Source organism: Rhinolophus hipposideros (assembly GCF_964194185.1).
Source record: "Rhinolophus hipposideros genome assembly, chromosome: 11".
NCBI lineage: Eukaryota > Metazoa > Chordata > Mammalia > Chiroptera > Rhinolophidae > Rhinolophus > Rhinolophus hipposideros.
The window spans coordinates 1,945,017-1,965,607 of record NC_138057.1 but is presented as its reverse complement, the minus strand read 5'-3'; the positions used below and the strand labels follow the sequence as shown (position 1 = coordinate 1,965,607).

General features: G+C 42.5%; 1 protein-coding gene across 2 annotated transcripts in view; it reads right to left on the bottom strand.

Moving 5' to 3' along the window:
• SPTLC1 (serine palmitoyltransferase long chain base subunit 1) overlaps window positions 1-19,038 on the bottom strand; it is a 61,839-nt gene extending 42,801 nt beyond the window's left edge. The window contains exons 1-5 of one of the 2 annotated variants that reach the window (XR_013994555.1): window positions 18,889-19,017; window positions 17,802-17,909; window positions 15,266-15,360; window positions 5,226-5,319; window positions 4,632-4,704 (exon numbers count right to left, since the gene is read on the bottom strand). Coding sequence is in view for 1 of the 2 variants with exons in the window: in XM_081067545.1 (XP_080923671.1) it covers window positions 4,632-4,704; window positions 5,226-5,319; window positions 15,266-15,360; window positions 17,802-17,909; window positions 18,889-18,945 (427 nt within the window). In the remaining variant the exon portion in view is untranslated. Of the gene's footprint in view, window positions 1-4,631; window positions 4,705-5,225; window positions 5,320-15,265; window positions 15,361-17,801; window positions 17,910-18,888 lie in introns of both variants that reach the window. The other variant, XM_081067545.1, reaches the window with a different exon arrangement.
• Window positions 19,039-20,591: the final 1,553 nt, after the last annotated feature.

Here is a 20,591-nt window from a genome sequence, read left to right as displayed (position 1 = left end):
GAGAAATGCAAATAAAAACCACAATGAGATATCACCTCACCCCAGTCAGAATGGCTGTCATCAACAAGACAAATAGTAACAAGTGTTGGAGAGGCTGTGGAGAAAAAGGAACCCTCATACACTGTTGGTGGGAATGCAGACTGGTGCAGCCGTTATGGAAGGCAGTGTGGAGGTTCCTCAAAAACTTACGAATAGAATTACCATATGACCCAGCAATCCCTCTCCTGGGTATCTACCCAAAAAATTTGAAAACATTTATCCATAAAGACACGTGTGCTCCAATGTTCATTGCAGCTTTGTTTACGGTGGCCAAGACAAGGAAACAACCAAAATGTCCTTCGATAGATGAATGGATAAAGAAGCTGTGGTATATATACACAATGGAATATTATTCGGTGGTAAGAAAAGATGATAGAGGAACATTTGTGACAACATGGATGTATCTTGAGAGTACAATGCTAAGTGAAATAAGTCAGACAGAAAAAGCAGAGAACCCTATGATTTCACTGATATGTGGTATATAAACCAAAAACAACAAAAGAACAAGACAAACAAATGAGAAACAAAAACTCATAGACACAGACAATAGTTTAGTGGTTACCAGAGGGTAAGGAGGGTGGGGGGAAGTCGATGAGGGTAAGGAGAATCAAATATATGGTGATGGAAGGAGAACTGACTCCAGGTGGTGAACACACAATGGGATTTATAGATGATGTAATACAGAATTGTACACCTGAAATCTATGTAATTTCACTAACAATTGTCACCCCAATAAATTTAAAAAAATAAAAAATAAAAGAAATAAAAAAATATTTTAAAAAATAAACAAATAACTGTTTACTCTTGGCTTTAAAACAATAACATGCCACTCTCTCACAATAAAATCCTGCCACTTATTGCCTTTTGACGTAGTTTAAGACTAAAGAGCCAAGCAAGCATTATATATACAAAGCAAATCCTGGCCACAGCAACAAACCACAGATAAATGAGATCTGTACGTACCATAAACAAAACAAATGAAGTTTTTAACAAGAGCAACTATCAAAGTGCACTGGGACCCCATTAGCCTCAATGGAAAGGAAAGCTTCACAATCTGATAAAACCACTTGCTCAGTTCTAAAATGTATATTAAAAGAATAAAATGAGACGGTGGAACAACTTCTGATCACATCGTCCTTGTGAGACTATCGTAAAAACTTTAATTCTACCTGCCAGGCCTTTAGGGGCCAGCAAAACGCTTAGCCTAAGAAACTAGATGGATTTTTTGACTCAACTGTTGTTTCATTTTCTTTTTTTATGTTAATCATCTAAGATTAACTAGTATTGCACTGTGAAATAAAAAGAAAAACATATTTAAAACTAATAAGCAAACGTACTTTTACAAATGATTCACATTCATTACCTGAAAAGTCGAAAAAAGACCTAAAAGAGGGAGTATTTTCATCTTTGAAAACAGATTCCTGAATGTGATACTTCCAGGAAAAAAAGACAAAAGGCAACCTTTTGGGGATCCAGGGAGAGACCCTAGGCCTCATGAATCCACAAACAACTACCGGTAACACCCATATAACACGGCACTTCTATAACACAGTTTCACTCTAACACGGTTTGGGAATTAGAGAAATCCCCAAACAACATGGAGCGTAATAAGAGCTTTTAAGAGTAAAAAATATCTCATTTGAAATTAGGGAAATCCCTGAATAACACGGAATGTAAAAAACCTTTTAAGAGCAAAAGATATCTATCTCAGTTGAAACTTTTCATTTGAGCGTGGATGTCGTTATCAGATTTGACTGCAGAATTTTAAAACTTAGAATTTTAAATCCATTTTGTTAGTGGAGTATTAAGTTCAGAGGATGAAGATATCTTGTCAAAAAGAAAATGCCCTCAGTTAATGGTGCTTAGTAGTAATGACGAAGAAAACATTATTTAATACATATTAATACGGTGAACTTTTAGTGCACTTTTAGTGAAAATTGCTTTAATAAAGATATTTCTTTTCATTATAAAAATATAATAGTATGTTTCTTTAATTTCTGGAAACTAACCCCCTTTTTTGTACTAGTTTTTTGTTTCGTATAATACGAATTCACATAACGTGGCATTTTTTAGGAACCTAACAACTGTATTATACGGGGGTTACCTGTATACACAAGAGGAAAGGGGTCCTCAAGTCTGTTTCATAGCTCAGTGCAAAGGGCAAGTGTTCTCTAAATATTTAGGATAAGTTAGTTGCATAGGACATTTTAGAGAGTTAAAATTTAGCCTTATTGACCTCAAGTAGCATCTCTGATCTTACCTAACACTGAAATTTCAGGGCAATTTAATATAACTATGATAATTTAAGTGATTACATCCAGAATAGGAAAAACATAGAAAATATCCTGTTGGCAAACCAAAAAAAAAAAAAATATGGACAATATACATCTAAAGAAAGGAAAAAGATGACAAGTAAACATGGGCAACTATTAAAGAATGAGACAAGTTTATGGGAAGAACAATGCACTCAGAAAACATTATACATTACTGCAGCTCTAAGTTTTGGTGTCGTTACAAAAACACTGCAAATTAACCCTCAATCTTTGCCAGACGCCCCAGTCTGTTTGAAGTTTCAACTATAGTTAGAATAAAGATGAGTCAGTGACCAGTAAAGTCCTTTACAGAAGAGCTGACACACAACAGTGTGTTCATTATACTGCCTCTGGTGGTCCGTTCAGACACCTGAAAAATCAAATCCAACGGTTTGTACATGCTGAAAAAAAGTGGAAGAAATAACAAGAAATACTGATAGCTGTCTTTTTTGGGGGATGGGATAGTGGTGGAAAAGGGAAGACTTTTCACTGTCTCTGTTAACCATTTGAAATTTATATCATAGACTAAATTATTCAATCCAGAAAATTAATTTAAAAACCATTCATCTAAAAGACCCCACGTTTGACATCCTATTATGCATATTAAATTTCAGGTGATCCAATTGGAAAACTGACTGGGCTATCCTAACAGTACATTTCCACAGTTCTGGGAAAACTGGTCTTGAAGATTTAGAACATTTGTTTTTCATGACTTGATTTAGCAATAAATCTCTTATCTGTCGTCTCAGATTAACTCCCAAGCAAGGGCCAAGGCCATACACACAAATAAAATCCACCAGAAAGAGAGCCTTTTAGGAAAGCAACTACTGTGCTCCAGCAAGCAGATCACACGAAGAAAGTCTTGTTGATAAGATTACAACAAACAACTGCATAAAAAATGCCATTTCTAGTGTTCTAATACTTATCGAGGAAATCATTCCCTAGTGGTCAAAACCAAGCAAAGAACCATGTGTGCACTAAGCCAGAGGAAAGGGGGAGACTGACGTGAGCTTTCCTAAGTCTTTGATCCTGTCAGTAAGGCTGGGAGTCGGCATACTTAGGGCTGAAGTTAATGAGCTGTGTGACTGAGGAAGTCACTTAACCTCTCTGAGCTTTCTACTCCTCTTATGAATAGTTGGGATGCTGGAATACATGGTTTTTAAAATCCTTTCCAGCTGTAGGATTCTTGGATACAAACTCCCATCATCTGTTTCCAATACAAATAATTTAACCACTAAACTAGCTAAGGAATAAAGAAAGGTGCTCCCTTAAATAAAAACATCTTCACAGTAAAGTGAAGAAAAAAAACACACAAAGACCCAGAAGTACAAATGAGGACAGAAGTCAGAAGAGACCTACCCGGCTCTACTTTCCCACACTCTGACAGTTTGTAAGCCAGAATGTTATTTCCGGTAATATTCACTTGAACAATTATTTACCATTTTCAAAATCTTCAGAAGCAAAGAACAATATACATTTAAAAAGCACAACCACAAAATGCCAGGTCGATTTTGACAACTCTCAGGAAGCTCATAGTGTTTGAAATCACACTCATCCTGGTCTTTAGTTAGCCTGTCCTGAGGTCACCCCCACACAAAGAAATCAATGATCCTTCACCTTCATTCCAGAAAGAAAAGAGCTACATAGTCTATCCCCCCCCAGTCAGCTTTTGCCTCGTTTCCTGGCATGTCCAGCTGGAGCTATTTCCCAGCCCCCTTTGCAGCGAGGCCACGCCTGCATTATGGTCTCCCAAACGGAATGTGGGCAGCGATGTGCAGCGCCACCTGCCAGCCAAAATGGGCACTGCAGCCTCATGCTCCTGCTCCCCTAGACTTCTCACCTGGCTGCAGCCACACAGGCAAAGATGGTGCCCTTTGCATTGGAGCAAAGACACGGGGAAGATCTGGATTCTGCACAACTATGAAGAGCAGCGCCATCCACAACCAGACGATTCCCCTTACAACTGTCATGCACGACAGAAACAAACTGTGTCTCCTCACACCACTGTCCTGTGGGCCACATGCAACAGCAGCTCAGGCTCTGACCTACAAGCTACATACCTCATTGTACCCAAGGCTCTTCCCCACAAGTGACATTCAACCCAGACTAACGCACCTCCCACCAATGGTTCCAAACATACGATATTCTAGAAAGTCAGGTAAAAATAGCACTTACCAGCTTCACACCACAACTAATTAAGGATGTCTTTTCAAAAGTTTTAAACCAAATGGCATCTTAATTCTTGAAAGTAGTGGTCTGAAAAATACAACAGAAACGTACCGAATGTGCCATAAAATCCCCTAGGTCCACAAGTCCCCACACCGTACTTCTTTAGAGATGCCAAAGCAGCTGCCTTTGTGGAAGAAAAGTAAATTAGATTTTAAGAAGTCCAAAACTGACATTTCCTATTCTTTAACCCACATAACTCCTCCCTCGCCCTCCCGTTTTCCTTCCTTTCTTACACCTTGGCATTCTAACAATAGGATATAAAGAAGAGGCAGACATAAAGATTTAGGGATGTAATTTAAAACATGGAAATGTTCTGTTAGCTCGATTAGCCAAACCTGGTTACCTTAATGCCTTTATACTGTTGGGAGTTTGTGGACATAGTCTGTCCTCAAAAATATTTACTGGCTGACAATCCCAAAGGAAATTGAGCAATTTCCTAGACACATCTCTGACTACCACCAGGTCTGGCTTGTTAAGACAGTTCTGCCACCCTCTGTGGAAATCCAGGACATAGCTCTTCCAGAACAGCGTACTGGCAGACACACTTACAGAGCTCCTTCTGGTGTTCTGCACTGGCTTTGATTTTACGTCCAGTGTCTTAAGTCGGACATGCTATCTGTCCACTTCAGCACAGGTGCTGCTTACCTTGACCCTAGGGTTATCCAACAATCCAAGAAAATTAAACGAGGCAAAGTTGATACATTCTTTTCCATTCACCACGATGTTGTGGCTTGGTGGGCTGGGGAAAAGAGACGAGAGTAGTTACTTTTGTGTTACAGCACCCATGCTATTTCATTACTCTGGCAGCAGACAGGACGCAAGGCTTGTCATTCTACCTATTTGCATACTGGTCTCCTGGCTCTTTAACTTTTTATGTTTAAAAAGCAAATAGTCACTAATTATATTCTTAATAGGATACCCTGTACTACTTAAATTAACAAGTGACCTAGACTTCCAAGAGGGATGGATGGATGAATGGCAAATCTTTGTTTCGATTTAAAAATTCACTTAAGAAAGAATAGCTAAATAAAGTACCTCAGAAAAATTCTGGGATAACATTAACCAGGTGGAAATATAAAAAGACCAAGATCAAAGGCAAGAATAGGAAGAACAAGTTACGATCTTACAGTTAATTGGTTTAAAAATAAGTTATATATATATATATATATACGTATATATATATATAACTTATTTTTATATATATTTTATATATATATATATATATATATATATATACGTATATATATATACATATACATATATATAGGAAGCCCCTAAAAGAATAAGTGAGACATGTACCTAATTTCTAAAGTTAATGCTGGAATAGTATTTAAGAGGAATTCCTCCCCTGAACCTGAAAAAACATTTTTTTAAAAAAGGAAACGGGGTGGCCAGCGCCCAAGGAGCTTGGATTTTGAGCATCGCTGAGCCGGGAGGTAGGCTCTCGAGGAGACAACCTGTCAAGTTCCTTACTGACAAACACTAACTCGAGACCATGCTTCAAAAACAGAGGGTCAAGCTGTGGGTCATGAGCTATTAAAGGCTTGTGAGAGAATTTAGTCAGTCACAACTACCCTATTTTAACTAAAGAAAATCATAATAGAACAGAATGAAAAAGTACCAGAATGCACTGCACAGCACAGGAGTACAGGCTGTGGCAGGAACTTGTCTGTCACACAACTGCACTGGTCTGCGTACTGGGCTGCTCTATAAAATGCACTGTAGCCAGGAAAGACTGACAAACTGCTGTCATCGGTATGTTTTCACACAACTGGTTTTCTATGAGAAAAATAATAAAAGATGCTGGGAAACCATGGAAGGAAATGAGTGACAAGTTGAAGTAAATTCACAAAAGCAAATAAACTCAAAAGACAAGATGACTCACTGCAAAGAACACGCGGTGTAGAGTCAGTTAGACAAATCCCATCTGCCTTACGGCTACTGATGGCTTCAGAGATTTGAGGATGTTACCTGGCCTCAGTAAGCCTCAATTTCTTCATCTATGAAGTTGGGAAAGAACCTTTCGCTCAAGGTAATTGTCATTATAAAAGTGCCTGGCCCACAAGAGGTGTTCTTTAAATATTTTCTTCCTTTTACCCTATGGCTGCAAGGGCTTCTTTTCTTTCAAATCACCCACTGTGACTGTGAATCCATCGTGCCATATAGTTTTCTGCTTCTCAGGGCTTCTCTAAGTTTCCCAAGTGCTCCGTGGTGTGGAGGTTCTGGCACTCAAAAAAAGATGCAAAAACAAAACATCTATGGAGACAAGTCTATAGTAACGGTTGCTGCTATGAAAGTCAAGTCCATTCTACAAAACCTGTAACACAGAAAGAAATCTAACCATCAAGAACAGACACACCCAGGGGGTAGCTGCTTAGCTCAGTTGGTTAGATAGAGCGTGGTGCTAACAGCACGAAGGTCACCAGTTAGATCCCCTCAGGGACCACGGTGAGCTGCAGCCTCCTTAGGAAAACATAAAAAGAGACACACCCAAAGCCCGACCACAGAAAAGCAGCAGCATGACACAGGAAAGTAGGGATGTGATTTCTGTCCAGCACGTGGAACAGAGAAGGAAAACAGCTTCCGGTCAGAAACAGACGGCTCACACCAGTGCCCCACGCAGGCTCCTGACCCAGGAATCCTGGATCATAAGGCCCTTCTGAGTCACTTCGCAGAAACACATAAAACCCATCCAGAAGGCCATCTCCAGAATCAAGTCCTCAGAGGACTAGAAGGAGGGAAAATAAAACCCTTCCCAATCAGAAACCCAACCTCACAATTAGAGTCAGTAATTACATGGATGAACAAAGGTCCATGACTGGCTAAGTGAATCAGAAACAGGAAGGATGCTGCTTGACCAAGTATCACAGACCCCCGTCAACACCAGGTTTGGCCCTGGTGTGAGAAAAACTAGACCAAGGAGAGAATCCAGCACTTGAGAGAACTGTGTATAGTCAACGCCTGGCCAATGATGGCAGTCGCCCTACGAGTTACACAGTGATCTTTCTCTATGGAACAGGAAAGCTGCATAACCACGTACAAAGGTGAATTCTAGATGTACGAAAAACCGAAAATATAATAGAATATAGAAGAATGTCTTTGTGACTTTGGAATAGGAAATGACATCTGAAACAAGTTTCAAAAACACAAACCATGAGGCCAATGGATGAATCTGACCAAGTTAAAATTAAGAATTTTGGTTCAATGAAGATACCAAAGACAAAGTTAACAGCACCACCTTACATGGTGCTGGCAAGAGTGGAGCTGGGCCAGGGGGGGTTAACGCCTGTATCACCAAGAAAGGCTAAAAATGGAGAAAATAAACCACAGAGACTCAACTAAACCAGAAGACAAACCTCTAGAGAATCTGACTAAGAAGGAGACACAAACCTCACAGATGGGTCATTATATACACTTGTAAATAAAGTTATATGTACATAGTTTACATATGCATGACCAGGAAAATCCTAGAAACTATTCAGGCCAATACATTTGAAAACATAAGAAATGACTGAACGATGGTAAGCATAGCTTACTCAAGAAGGAAACCTGAATAAGCTTTACAAACTCACTGAAGACACAAATTCATGATTAAAAATCTAGGCTCAAAAGATCAAACAACACAGGAAATACATACTTTTGCTCAGAAACTGTAAGACTAATATATCTTTGATATCAAAACTGGACCAACACAGAAAAGAAAAAGAAGAGACTAAACTCATTCTTCAACATGGATGTTAAAAATCCTCAATTAGCGAAATAAATCCTGTAATGTATAAACACTAACCAAATAGCCATGCTTAAATAGGGTTTATTCTAGGAATGTAAGGATTATTTGTTAACAGAAAAACCTACCAGTGACTTCTGGTATACAAGACAGAATGAACGAAACAAACCCATTTCAACCTCTGGTCCCGTCTGATACCTCACAAAAATGCCTAGAGAGTCTAAAGGTCTAACCTTACCAAGACCAGGACACAGAAGTAGATAACAGTAACAAAATGTTGGGAACTGGCAAGCAAACTGACAAGTTGTATTTGGTAAGTCGAAGAGATCAAAGAGAAAGCTGAACATAGGTTGGCAGTGAAAAGCCCTGCAGAAAACCCAAAAATGCCCCCAACCTGGGGGCACGGCTCCCTCTGACAGTGGGGGACAGGTGGGAAGGACTATACTACAGGACAACAGCTTGGAAAAGTTTGATACGAAGCAGTCATTCCCTTGGGTCCCCTTCAGCTCTGCAGAAAGGCGGGAAATTTACTCTCTGGAAGGGCTGAGTATAAACAGACAGTCACAAGGACCAGTGAGGGGATGGGTGTACTCTGAAAACAGAAATAAAGTATACATCTACATAACATAAAATGGGACACTGAGCTCTTTTCCTCCAGGCCAACTCCCATAAAGCTGGAAACCAAGTTTACACCCTTCCTCCCTGCCCCCAGCACACTGGAGGATTCCTTTTCTGTGAAACTCAAAGTCAAGAGAAGAACAGAAAATACTGAATTTGGGATTCCCTCAAATAAATGGATAGGTCCTTGCTGATTATCCTGGAGTGATACCCACCACCACCTGTCAGGGAGTCCAGTCAGGGCTTCCAATTAGCATCTCAGTGTCTCATTCTTAAAAATAGATGGACAAGCTAACATTTATGGTCAACTGATTTTCAACAGAGTGCCAAGACAATTCAATACGGAAATACCAGTCATTTCAACAAATGGTGTCGAGACAACTGGGTATACATATGTAAAAGGATGAAGATGAATCCCTATCTCAAACCATTATAAAAATTAACTCAAAATGAATCACAGGCCTAAATTTAAGAGCAAAAACTATGAACTCTTAAAAGAAAAAAAGGAGTAACTCTTCATTATCTTGGGCAAGGCAAAGGTTTTTAGATCTAACACAAAAGTGTAAGCAACAGAAGAAAAAGTAGATAAATTGGACTTCATTAAAATTAAAAACACTTGTGCTTCAAAGTACACTATGAGAGAACAACACCTACAAAGTACACCCACAGAATGGGAGAAAATATTTACAAGTCATATATTTGACAAGGGCCTAGTATCCAAAATATATAAAGAGCTCTTACAACTCAATGATAAAAAGACAAATAAACCAATTAAATAATGGGCAAATGACTTAAGTAGACAATTCTCCAAAGATAAGTAAATGGCCAATAAGCACATGAAAAGATGTTCAACAGTAACTATTTGGGAACTGCAAATCAGAACCACAGTGAGTAACTATTTGGGAACTGCAAATCAGAACCACTTTCTACCCACTAGGATGGCTATAATAAAAAAGTAAGTGTCAGCCAGGATGTGGAGAAATTAGAACTCTCATACATTGTCAGTGGCATGTAACTGATTCAGCCAGTTTGGAAAACAGTTTGGTGGTTCCTCAAAATGAGTTACTGTATGACTTAACAACTCCTCTCTTAGGTACATACTCGAGAAATGAAAACATGTGTATAGTAGTACTCAGGAGAGTGATGTATGTATGCATTTTTTTTCTTTTGTCATGTATTCCCAAGTGATAACAACCCACATGCCCATCAACCAATGAATGTGTAAACAAAATGAGATCTTTACAGAGTATTATTCAGCCATAAAAATGAAAGAAGCACTGATATATGCTAACACATGCATGAACCTTGAAAATATGATGCTAAGGGGAAGAAGGCAGACACAAAAGGCCACATATTGTATGATTCCTTTTACATGAAATGTCCAGAATAGGCAAATCGATAGAGAAAGTAGAATAGTGGCTGCCAGGGGCTAGAGAATGAGGGGATGGCGAGTGACTGCTAAAGGGCATGCGATTTCTTTAGGGGGTGATGAAAATATTCTGGAATTACATGGTGGCAATGGTTGCACAACTCTGTGAATATACTAAAACCCACTTAATTATATACCTTAAAAGGGTGAATTTTATTGTATGTAGATTATATCTCAATAAGGCTGTTATTTAAAGAAAAAAATCTACCTAAGTTAAGTAAATGCACTTAACTTTATATCATCTCAGTATTGAATGTAGAGGAATGGCATAAATTGAAAAGTAATTCTAAATTTCTTAATATCAATAAAACATCATGGTTTTTGCATACTATTTACATAATGCTGTTTACTACAATGAAAATATTCTGCATATTAAAAAAAGATGCTAAGGATCACCAGCATTGAGAAGGAATCTAATACAGCAATAAAAAAAAAAAACAGATAAAACACTCACTAGTGTAAGAGTAAAATAAAAAACAATTTAAAGATGTGCTAAGGTTTCAAAAAATGTACGTCCCGCAGGCCTTCCCCAGAAGTTCACCTGTGCGCTACTGAGTAAGCCAGAGAGAGGCCACAGCCAACACAGTGCTGAGACCAAGGGGATCCCTGGGCAAGTGCTGAGGCGGGGACCCCAGGGCCATCCTGGGCAGCGGCTCTATACAGCAACCGGGAGCACTGGAGCAGGACGACAAGGGTTCCAGCAAGAGAAATGAAAAGGAACCCAAGAGATAATTCCTGTGCTTGAACACTCTGAATGGAGATTTACACCCCTGCAGGAAGACACCAGGATGAATTAGGCGAAACCAAGCAAGCAAGTGGACACACAGAAATGATTCACTCCAAGGGAAACAAGAGAGAAAATGTAAGTAAAATGTTCTGCATACTGAAGAAATGGATGCTAACCTTAACCATGAACTATGTTAACGCAGCCATAACAACGTCAGCACTAAGTAAGCCGAGGACCGTGATGCAGTCAGTCCCAGCCGTGCGGGGAGAGCAGGGAAGGGCAGGGAGGCCGGTGTGCCTGCCCGGCAGGCTGCAGGCAGGAGCCACACCCGGCCCCAGGCCCCCAGGCTGGGTGCTGGCCTGGGACAGGCAGCTTCTCTAGTCCACACAGAGGCCAGGGAGGGCTACGAGGGGCCTGGAGACAGTAAGTGAGCACGCGTTTCAGAGAGCCAGTCTTTATCTCCCACAGTTGATGAATACAGTTAAAGCTGGGAATGAAATCAAGAAATCACAGCATAAGCAAGTTCCTTAGAAAGAGAGGCATATACCAGGAAGAAAAGCTAAAGAAATATAAAGCAATTGCTTCTAGTAGGAATCTGAGGTGAGGAAGGATGGCACGATGGACTGCAGTTTCTCTCATAAAAATTTATGTATACGAATACCAAATTAAAAAAATCTATCAGTATATGGTAACTGATTAGAGGAGAAAAGTCATGATCATATCAATAGATACAGAAAAAGTATTGAATACATTTTAACATTCTGCTTTAAAAAACAGAAAGCTCCCATAGCAAACTAGGAGAGAAAGGAAGACCCTTCACTTGAGGTACGTTACCTCTTAAAAGCCATCAGGCCTAGGACCCCGAGCCCGTTACCACTCCTATTCAACACTGCATGGGAAGCATCAGTGCAGTAACAGAGGAACGAGAAGAAAGACACTTTTCACGACAGAAATGAAAATTCCCTGGAACCTACGCATGAACCTATTACACGCTACACAATGTCAGTTTCCTGGTTATGACGCTGTATGGCAGTTACCCAAGATGTTACCACGGGGGAAACTGATGGGATCTCTGTATTATTTCTTATTACTGCATGTGAACCTATAATTACTTCAAAATAAATTAAGAAGCAAAAAAGATACGGTAAGTCTTTATGAAGAAAATCATATAACTTTACCGTAGGACATAAAAGAGCTATGAATAGTAGTGACACACCGGGTACATAGGGATGAAATTCAGTATTAGCAAGATTCCAATTCTCTCCATATTAATCCATAAATTCAGTGCACTGCTATAGTCATAAACCCAAACCCATTTTTTTGTCAAATCTGATCAAATAAACCCAAACTCACTGTGAAGCACACAGTCCAGAGTAGCCCACACAATTCTGGAGAAAAGGGAGTGAAGGCCTCACTCTTGCCAAGGCCAATTCTTACGCTGTGGTCTTTACAGGAGTGAGGTCTGGCACGAGGACACACAAATACACTGACGTAATGGAAACAAAGCCAGAAACACACTCTTTATAAGGGAACTTGATACACAAAAGAAGGGACATTTCCAATCAGTAGGTAAAAAATAGACTGTTCAACTAATAATGCTGGGACAACTGACCATCACGTGGAAAACAGACAATTAGACCTTTAGGGTTGGAAAGCATTTCTTCCACAAGATTAATGATTGGTAACTTTGATTTCAGAACGTGTAGAATTTTTTAAGACCAAAGAAATCCATGAAAGTGAAGAATACAAGCCTCTCTTAGATTAAATCAGAAGCAGATGGACACACTCAGAATATTCTGCATCACATTTTTAAACAACAGGAATATGTGGTAAAAGTATAAACATAAGCAAAGGAAAAACACCCATCAACTTTAAGATAGTGGTTATCTTGGGTGGGAGGCAAGAGTAAGCGAAAGATGGGAAGAGGTTTCTTTAGCAACATTTGCAATGTTTTATTTCTTTATAAAAAATAGATTTCAAGTAGCTAGACAACCAAGATGGTGCAGTAGGTAAATGCTGTGTTTACCTTCTCTCACCACCACATCAAAATTACAGCTGATGATCCAAAACCACCATTGAGAATCGCCTAAAATCAAGCTGAACTGAAGTCTTTCAACTAAGGATGTGCAGACAAACGCACCTCAGACTGTTAGGAGGGGCAGAGACGCGTAACAGGCTGGTCCCACACCCTGTGACCATTAACGATGATCGGGAAGGCTATTTCGGCTGTGCGGGTCCCCCAATCCCTCACAGAAGTGAGTGGTCCCAGTCCTACCCCAGCCCAGGTTTCCAATGCTGGGGAGAGAAATCCCCATAGATTGTGACTGAGTGAGACTGAGCGCTTAAAGGGACTGTGCGCAGACTTACCCACCAACGGAATCACTTGCTCTGAGCTCTAGCGCTGGGGCAGCAGCTAGAGAGGCAGCAGGGACAAATGGGGGGGAACTGAGTTATCTGGCTTGGGACTGGGGCTGGCAAGATGGCTTTTTCCAGGACAGGGGAGCTAGCAGTGGCCATTGTTTCTTTGTTGAGCCCTCCCCCTTCCTGGGGTGTGGATGCAGGTGGCCGCCAGATCTGAGTTTCCGCAGGTCTTTCCCCACGCCCTGGCAATTTGAAACTTGGCCCCGCCCAACTTTTGGGCACACCCAGGCCTCTTCCAGTGGCTTTTTCATGCAGACCGTGGGCCTTGGCTCAAGCTGCACTCTTAGGGTCTCTCAAAGGTTCCGGAACCCAGACAAGCACCATGTGCTTGGATGGCTGAGCAGCCCTAAGCTGGCACAAACGGCAGCCAGCCTTGGTTCATGGCTTGGCCTCTCAAGGTACTTCCAAGTACAGGAGGGTGGCAGCCATCTGCGGATTTCTTTCTGGCTCCTGCTTGGTGGCCCCAGGTGAGGCACGGGCTGTGGCTGAAGTAGACCTACAAGGGATCCCCTCCAAGGTAGTCCTGGGGCTGGTGCCCCCAGTGGCCAGCTTCAAAACAAGCTGGAATATTACCCAGCTGCCTGTAAGTACAACACACCCAAGGAGCGGATTGGGCAGGCACCAGCGTCCTGCTGCGGCAGAGCCTGCTCTGTAGGGTCAGCCCCTGAACAACTGTTCCACTGCAGTCAAGACCAGGCCTTACAACCAGTGAGCCCAAAGGTCAGTCCCTCCTATTGATACGCAATTATTAACCAAAGCTCAACAAGAGGAGGGCACACACAACCCACACGAGGGACAAACCTGGAATGTATGGCTCAGGTGACCAGGAAGACTGCATCACTGAGCCCCACAGCATACCTACTACATAAGGCCACTCTACTAAGACCAGAAGACACAGCAGGCCTACCTAATACATAGAAATAAACACCGGGAGGCAGCTAGAATGGGGAGACAAAGAAACATGTCCAAAATGAAAGACTAGAACAAAGCTCCAGAAAAAGAACTAAGCGAAACGGAGATAAGCAAGCTATCAGACACCTGAAACTAATTAAAAAAAAAAAATTCTAGCCAAAAAAAAAGGAGATTTCAAGTAAAGACAGCAAAATGTTAATGCCTGTTAATTCTGGATGGGTGATAGAAACATGTCTAATATTTTCTATATTTTTAAAAAGTACATACAATAAAGCAAAGAAAACCAACAGAAGAACTAAAAATAAAAACAGATAGTGCAAGTGAGAAGAGAGGTAGCCTAAGTGAGCCGGAGTTTCCTAATTCATACTGTGAGAGTCAACAGGTGTTGTCTATCATTAATTAGCCAAGAAAGAGCAGCGTAAGGATACTATTAATGTCTAATTATGAAGGTAACCTGCAACAGATCTAAAATCAGGAACAAAACCAGGTGGGAAAAAGCAAGAGCATTGCTTTTCCTTTTCAGTGCATCTGACCACTTGTGCACGCATTGCTTTGAAAAAAAAAAAAAAAATATATATATATATATATATATATATATATATATATATATTTTTTAGAAAAAAGGGACAAGCTGTAATGTCCATATTGCAGACTACAAAAAATGCCCATTTCATTCCCAAAAGGAAGTTTTATATTGGGAACTAAAGCAGTTAGCTTCTGATCTGGAGAAAATCCTACATGTTTTATTTAAGTTAAAATAAATGTTTCATTTCATATAAACCACTGTATACTTTGTCACGTTTACCTATAAGAAACCAAACACAAGTCCTTCCAGTAGGAAACAGATTTACCCTGAAACAATGTTGTAGTTGAGAGCAGGATGGTCTTTGGTGATAGGAGGAACAAGGGGTTCTGGTTGCCACTCTTCAATCAATTCTTCCTTTTCCTATAAGAGAAAAGATGTTAAAATACAGCACAATGCTAGTCACTGGACAGTGACTCCAATAGTATCTATATTGTTTGCTGTAAAGGAAACATCATCATGAACACACCGCTAGAAACAGGTCCAGCTATTGTGGCTAGAAATTAAACAGAATCACTTCTGAAGTTTGAGCACTTAACCTCCTCACCTCATATCACAGGCTAAAGGCGCTTTTCCACGTAGTTTTTCAAATGACTAGAAAATTTAAGAAAATTTTATTTCTATGCTCAGGATTTTTCACCATGGGAAGTATGAAGTGTAACTTATAGTGATTGTAAAACAAAAAGAAAGTCTGCAGCACAAAGGTGAGAAGCATGATTTCCGCTAAGTCAGCTCAGCCTCTCTTCCAAGACAATACAGAGTCACACCCAAAGCGTTTATACAGGTGACTGTCATGGGGAGGGATCAACCAGACCACAAAGCATTGTTTCTACAAGCCAGCTGCAGGGATGCAGGTGTAGCTGAAACACAGAAAAAAACTTGTATTATAACGGGATTTTGTTTGCAAATTTCTCATAAAAAGCTACTTTATTCCTTTTACCTGTTATTTCATGCATTTTAAGTATTTTGACTATTTTGAGTTTCTTCTCCTTTCTTGAGTTAGAAAAAAGGTAATTATGAAACTGTAGTCTGGATGTACAGGATGAGATGAGGCACCTAAAGTAATACGACGGCCACAGCAATTCTTGCCTCACAGACAGACCCTCTCTCAATAGTTCTAGTCTCATACTTCTGTTAAATGCTTTTGAGCATTTTTCTCCCAATAGGCAATTCCAGGGCAGGACCAAAAGCATATTCTCTGATGTTCTGGCACTCAAAAATGCTGGCTCTACAAATCGACCAATAAGTCCCTCATCTGTTCTTGACAATGACTCAACGGGAGAGAACTGAATCCCAACAAGCCTGGAGCACGTTATGCACACTGTCCACTGGCTACCGTGCAGACACGTGTTAGAATCCACTCAAGGTGCCCTGGTTCAAGGACTGCAGATCTAGCAAGCTGACAAGGGCATTTCTCACTCACAACACTCAGCTCTTTTCTTCCACTGCTGTTAGGGTACGATGTCAATGATCACTAAATTTTGTTATAAGTTTGCCCTCTGAGGATATTCTAAAATTATGTTTATGTATCTCTTTAAAAAATGGATGTATGTGTAGGTTGATATGTTTAACTAAATCTAAGAATATTTGGATAAAATCAACCCCTTTAAAAAGTTGGGTTAGAAATCTGTTTCATGGCCACCTAGTCATTCACAAGGGGTCCCTAAATGTCAAGGGAAAAAAGTATAGCAGGATTTCTGGCTGGAGGGTCCGGTGTTACAGCAATGTGATCAAAAGAGTGTGCGCTGGCACGTGAATCCCACAAAGCAGTCATAAAGGGAGGGAGAGATCTGTGGTCAAGTTGAGGGTATTCCTTCAAACAGAGGTCCAAATATCCACTGGCATGTAAAAGGTTATAGGAAATCGTGCAATGAGACACCTCTATTCTGCTTCGCCAGGCTGCCATGCTTTACCTGCATGTTCCCTAGGAGACAGTGCCTGACCACTTCGTGATCAAGACGAACAACCAGGACAGCGGCAACCAGGGAGGCACGCACACACTGCTGTGGTATCTCCTCCTGGGAATGCTCTGGGAAGTCAAGAAAAGTCCAGTGCTTCGTCTCTGCTGCACTAAGTGCTGCCTTGTGAACCAAAAGTTCTAGGGATTTTTGTGGGGAAAATCTCTGAGAGTCCTTGCCTCCCTAAGCATTCTGGCACAACAGTCCAAGTGACAGAAACTACACTGCTGAACTGCTCTTCTCCTCCAATACCAAGCACAGTCACCCGGTGCTCCTACCTGAGTGACAAGGATAAGCATCTCTCCCCAAGCCCCCAGTCCCTTATACCAATGGACTGCAAGTGGTCAGTGCCACAGGGCCTCTAGACACTTCTGCTTCCTACGGTTCACCTAGCTTGGGCTTGAGTTGGGTCTACTTACCATACAGAACACACCAAAATTCAATTTGCTGTGGGGAGGTGGGAAGAGGAGGAGTCTTTCCAACTCCAAGTTTCCTTTATGAACACCATAGGGAAAAACATTCATGCAGGCTTCAGAAATAGTGGCGCTTTCCCGAGCAACTCATGCAATCCTGCACACGGACATTCAGAACCAGTAGCTGCCCATGTTTCCCTTTCATCATCTGTCAGTGAGAGTGCTGTCAGCCCCCAGCAAAGCAGAGAGGGCCATGGCATGGTAGTTCACTGGGTAGCCCCAGCTTCCCTGTATTTTGTCTACCCTGCTACGTCATTCTCCTTGATTTCCTTACATTACAGAAAATATTTTAGCATATAGTTGAGCCACCAGTTATTTTTGGAAACATGTAGCAACTATAATCATACACCGAATAATAGATTTAATTTCTTACCTTGGCTGTAAGATCAGATCGTTCTTGTAATTTGTAAGTTTTAGAGAAAAGAAGTCTGATTATCCAGAGTATTAGAATTCCTTCCAAGATAAGATGGTAAGCGGGAGCCTAAGGGTGAGCCAAAAACAAAACAAGACATGAAATGAACACTTCTAAAACCTGCATATAAAATGTAATGCACCTACAAACACAGCCTCCCGTGACCTTTAACGTATTACTCTTTTCATTTCTGCTAGTAGGCAATGTCTTCTACATATGAAAAATCTCTAATACTGCAGCTTTAAAGCTCTTTAGAAAAAAAAATCTTTAAAATAAAAGCTGACACAGAATCCCGACATGTGGAACAGTACCAACAACTATCAGACCCGCCAGATAACTTAAATTTGTAGTGGTGGGAAATGACTGGGACAAGCCTTTCCCGGCTGCCTGCCCTGGCCCAACCCCGCGAGCAGCCCCACCGCCCACGGACGACCCAGCAGGGCAGCAGAGGGCGTTCCCACGGACAGGACTGCCGGACAGCGCGGCTCAGCACGCGCCAGCCAGGGGAGCGGGCTTCCCCGAGCCGCCGTCCCTCCGCACGGGAACAGCCGGCCTCGCAGTACCCGGCCTGGCCTTCCTCGGGACGTGGCGCGCAGTCGTCCCGCTGCAGCGCCGAGAGCGGGCCGTGCGCGGGGGACCCCGCAGCGGAGCCCGGAGCCCCGCACCGCGCCGCCTTTCCCAGCCCGCGCCCGACACGGCCGACCCCGGCGTGGTCCCGAGGACGCGGCTCCCCGGGCCGCCCACGGAGGAGACGCTGCGCTCGCAGCACCCGGCCCCCCGCGCGCCCCCCCGCGCTCCTCCCCCACGCGGGACAGCATCCACGGCAGGCTCCGCGATCGCCAAACCGAGCCCCTCCGTCCAGCCCCGCCGGCCCCTCCCTCCCGGCAGTCCGCGGCGGAGCCGGCGCGCCGCGAGCCCTCGCAGCCACGGACGCCGAGAGTCCGGGCGTGCCCGCCGCCCCCGCCCGGGCGTCTGGCCCCAGGCCCCGCCGGGCAGCCCGCCTCCCCGCGGCCTGGTGTGGTCGGGGGCCGCCCGGGCCCGAGCTCACCTCGTACAGCGCCTGCACCATCTCCACCAGCACCCACTGCTCCGCAGCCGCCGCCATGCTCGGCCGCGCCGGCTCCCTCCCGGAAGGCGGCTGACAGGCACGTCAAGCCCAGCGCGGCGCGGCCCGAAGACGTTTGCGCGCCTGCGGGGCGGGCGGGCCGAGCGCGGGCCCCGCCTCCGAGCGCGGGCCCCGCCTCCGAGCGCGGGCCCCGCCTCCGAGCGCGGGCCCCGCCTCCGAGCGCGGGCCCCGCCTCCTCGCGCGTGCGCACCGGGCTGCGCGGGAAGGGGAGGCCGGGGGCTCCGATGGGTGGCGGCTGCAGTTTGGCTCTCGCCAGGGCGCGGGGAGGGGTGGGGAAGAGCGGGCTAGTTCCTCGGAGAAACGTTCCCACCTGGCCAGTGTTTGCCAGGCCCCGTGGATTAAATAAGTGTCCTTTGCCCTCTAAATGCATTTGGGAGCAGGGAGTGTTATTAATGTAATTGAAAATACATTCTTTTAAATTACATTAAGTAAAAATCCCAGAATGCATTATCATTAAAAAATATAGAAATATAAATAAAAATAGCCAACTCATATAGCACTTACTGTGTGTCATGCATGGACTAAGGCTTTGCAGGTATTACATAATATAGCAGGTAGGTGTGGAACCATCTAGTGTCTTCATAGTGTCAGACGAAGCAACGTCTAACTTATAGAAAAGTTTTATAAGAGTATTTGAGCCAAAATTTTGAGGCCATGCCTGGAAGCAATCACTCGGATTGAGAAAATGCTCTGAAGAATGGCAGTTTTGCAGCTTATTTCATATATTAGAATCAAAGGAGAAAACCTAAGGAGGGCTACATGAAATCCGTTGGTGGTAGATTAAGGGGGTGGGAAAAAGCAAAGAGGCAAAATCTCTGAGATTGGATGAAAAGTAAAATGGAAAGATACACATGTCTTTTACATTGGTGGGTGCAGGGGACTTAATTTAACATTAACGATAAATAGAGATGGTATTCAGAGATAACAAGGAGGGGTTCTGTGGTTTTGTGCTGGCAGTTGTGCCTTCCAGGCCTCTGGAAAAGAAAATCACCCTGACATTTCAGAAGTGTGTTATCCTAGATGCACAAAGACAGCACACAGGCTCAGTTAAGGTAAAGATTAACCTTTATCAGGAAAGCTACAGGCCTGACTTGACTACTCAGCCATGACCTGATTAGTTAGGAATTTTTTATGTTCATGCTATCCTGTGTGGTTACTTTCGGTCACCGAGCTTGTAAAGCCTGTCATGCACCGCCCACCCCACCCCACAGCTTGTCAGGTTTAGTGTATAGCCTCTTTTATTGTTCACAATAGCTATATACTAACATGATGTACACACACACTTACTTGCATTGGATTTCTTAAGAGCATCTGGGATCACAGGGACCCTATTGTTCTACAAGTTGCTTTTTTCTATTATTTTTTCTTGTAGATTTTTGTCTATAAATCTTATATTTTTAATGGCTAAAGAATAATATTTCTTGAAATAACTTGTTATATTTCTTGCTCCATTTTATTTAAACATTTTTCTACTGGTGGACACTTAGGTTTTTTCCACTTTTCCCCTATTACAAACAATGCTGCAGTAAACAACTATGTGCGTATTCCTTTCTGTGCATGTTGCAGCATTTCTGATGTGCTTCCTCAAAGTGAAATTTTAGTCAAAGAATATGCATATTCTTAAT